Below are 2,563 nucleotides of genomic sequence, written 5' to 3'. Positions count from 1 at the left end.
CTGCGTGAGATATTGCTGTGGTAGTATAAAAAGACATGTCGATGTGCGGCGCGCGGCGCGACATCTAGTGATTTTTCGGAGTTCGAGCTTTGGTTTAGGATCCCCTTAACAGAGAAAAAAGAAGAAAAAGTCTTCATACTTACATTCATGTAAGTTCACGCGTATTATACCGTATCGTGTCCTTACGTGTTCGAGATCGAGATTAAAACATCGAGATAAAGCTTTTTGAATAAAAATTTGCTTTTTACTCCTGAAGTGGCTGCACTAGTTTAAAGTTATTTATATTTCTTTCTCTGTTAGAAGGAGAAAACAGAATAACTGTAACGTGCCTACAACCTATATATTGTGAAACATGGAAGAAGTGAAAAAGTAGCCGCTTGAACACAATTTACCGGAACTAATCAGCCATTTTGAGAGCATTCGAATTTTACCCGTTTAAAATAAGTAGCCAGCAACCTACAGAAAACTTTGAAGAACAATCCTATGCTTTTAGAAACGAGGTAGGGGGATTGTAATTTCTCAATATCGATTAGAAATGAATCATAAATTTTTGATTGGACTAATGTTAACATTTTGGATTGTGAACAGTCATATTATAAAAGAATAATTTCTGAAATGATATATATAAAGAGACAGAAAGAGGGTATCAATAAACAAAGTGACACTGAACGGTTTCCGGAGATTTTTCTTTCTAGTATCAACAAATGTTTCCTCTCGAATCACATCTCCTTCTCCGAATAACTTTGTCTCCTTCCGAACAATACACATGTTATAAAAGAATTTTATCTAACTCCGACCTCTGTCTACTTATCGCTGTTAAGAAGGAAGGTTCTCTTTTCATGATCCAAATTGTCATAATTTTGTGAGATCACACGATTGTTGCGTTTGCAAATATAGGTATGTTATTTTAACTTTTACCACGGTTTTTTTTTTAAATGTACATAAGAATTTATATACTGTAGGAAAAAGGATAATTCCCGTGATTGTATTTAGTAAAAAACGTGGTTTATTAACCGTACAAGTAAAGTAAGTCAAAAGTGATGATAATGTAATGTGAGTCATTGGTCTAACTCTGTAGCATAGACATATAAGATAGACCCAGCATCTGTAGTACATGTTGGGGTTTGGCAGAACGGTGCGAGAGGCAAGATATCGGGGCAACCTGTCCTTCTCTGCGCGTGCATCTTGACATTCTTGACAAAATCAAAATGGCTGACTACGTTAGGATCGTCTGGATTCTTTGCCCATTGTGTTACTTTGCGTCACCCAGTATTCTGATGGGCAAGGAAAAAATATTCTGTTACGCTTAAATGAAGCATATGTTGTACGTATTGTATGCATATACATAAGTAGAGGTTAAAATGTTTTATTTACGTCTGAAAGAATATTTTTTCCTGTTTCAAATTTCTTTTGATACCCACATGCATTGCACGTCTCCATATTCAATTTTTTTTACAAAAGAAACAATACTAACAGTTATTAATAATGGGTGCAAAGAATACAGACAATTCTAACGTAAGCAAATTTTGATCTTGTTAAGATTGTCAAGATGCGCGCGCAGAGAAGGACAGGTTGCCCCGATATTTTGCCTCTCGCACTGTTCTGCCAAACCCAGCATATACTATAGAAAAGTATACGGATGCTGGGTCTATCTTATATGTCTATGCTCTGTAGACTGCCCTTTCCTTTCTTAAAAAGCGCCCTCCGTATGCAGCGCCCTCCTTCCGAGTCTTCTGACGCCATCCCGTCGGCAAGACCGATTTTAGCGCCGTCATCGATCCCGGCGGTCCCACAATATTATCTGTCTGTTAATAGCTTTGGAAAGTTTTATTTATGCACACAACGTTTTCACGAATTTTAGATCTTCTTCCTATAATAATTTTTGCAATAAAAAATATTATAAAATCAGGACGAATCAAAATTATATTCCTTTGAAGAGTATAGAACGAGACACAGTTTATAATAAGCGACTAAGACAATATTTTATTGTATCAAATCAATTAAAATTAATAAGATTATTTCACGAGATATACTTTGTAATGATAAAAATTGATATCAAGTAGATATCAAGTAGATGTAATCCAGTAAATTGACTTACGCAAATATTATCTGGCGTTATGGCTGTATGCTTTATTTTGTTTGTGTTAATTATTTATGTAACTGTTAGACTATATGTTGCATTATTCATTAGGTGATTTCAATTCCCTAAACCTTATGCACTAATAATGAACATGTAAAAAAGATACATACAGTATTTAAAAAGCTATTGAAAAGCTATTAAAAAGCAATTAAATTATATTTAAAATTCTATAACATGAAATAAGCAGTGTTAAGCTTTATTTTTAAAATCACGTAAAAAAAATGAATGTCATAACATTTTAATATTTAAATAACAAATTGGATGTAAAACTTGTTGCAGGAGATGATTCGATCGACTAGATATGCATCGTTCAGTGAAACCGGCCTCGATGGTAATTTTGTCGCAATATATTTTAAAAGTTTTTTTACAGTAATTGAACTTATCAATCGAGTCCCATCTCTCTCTCTCTCTCTCTCTCTCTCT

The 2,563-nt window shown here is 34.1% G+C and overlaps 1 protein-coding gene across 1 annotated transcript in view; it reads left to right on the top strand.

The window, feature by feature from the left end:
- The first annotated feature begins 479 nt into the window (after positions 1-479).
- LOC108769606 (very long-chain-fatty-acid--CoA ligase bubblegum-like) overlaps positions 480-2,563 on the top strand; it is a 9,161-nt gene continuing 7,077 nt past the window's right edge. The window contains exons 1-2 of the mRNA XM_018520647.1: positions 480-500; positions 2,420-2,471. Of these exons, the coding sequence (XP_018376149.1) occupies positions 2,423-2,471 (49 nt within the window). The 5' untranslated portion in view covers positions 480-500; positions 2,420-2,422. The remainder of the gene's footprint in view (positions 501-2,419; positions 2,472-2,563) is intronic.

The sequence above is a fragment of the Trachymyrmex cornetzi genome, unplaced genomic scaffold (genome assembly GCF_001594075.2).
Source record: "Trachymyrmex cornetzi isolate Tcor2-1 unplaced genomic scaffold, Tcor1.1 scaffold92, whole genome shotgun sequence".
Lineage (NCBI taxonomy): Eukaryota > Metazoa > Arthropoda > Insecta > Hymenoptera > Formicidae > Trachymyrmex > Trachymyrmex cornetzi.
This window is presented reverse-complemented; position numbering and strand designations above follow the sequence as displayed.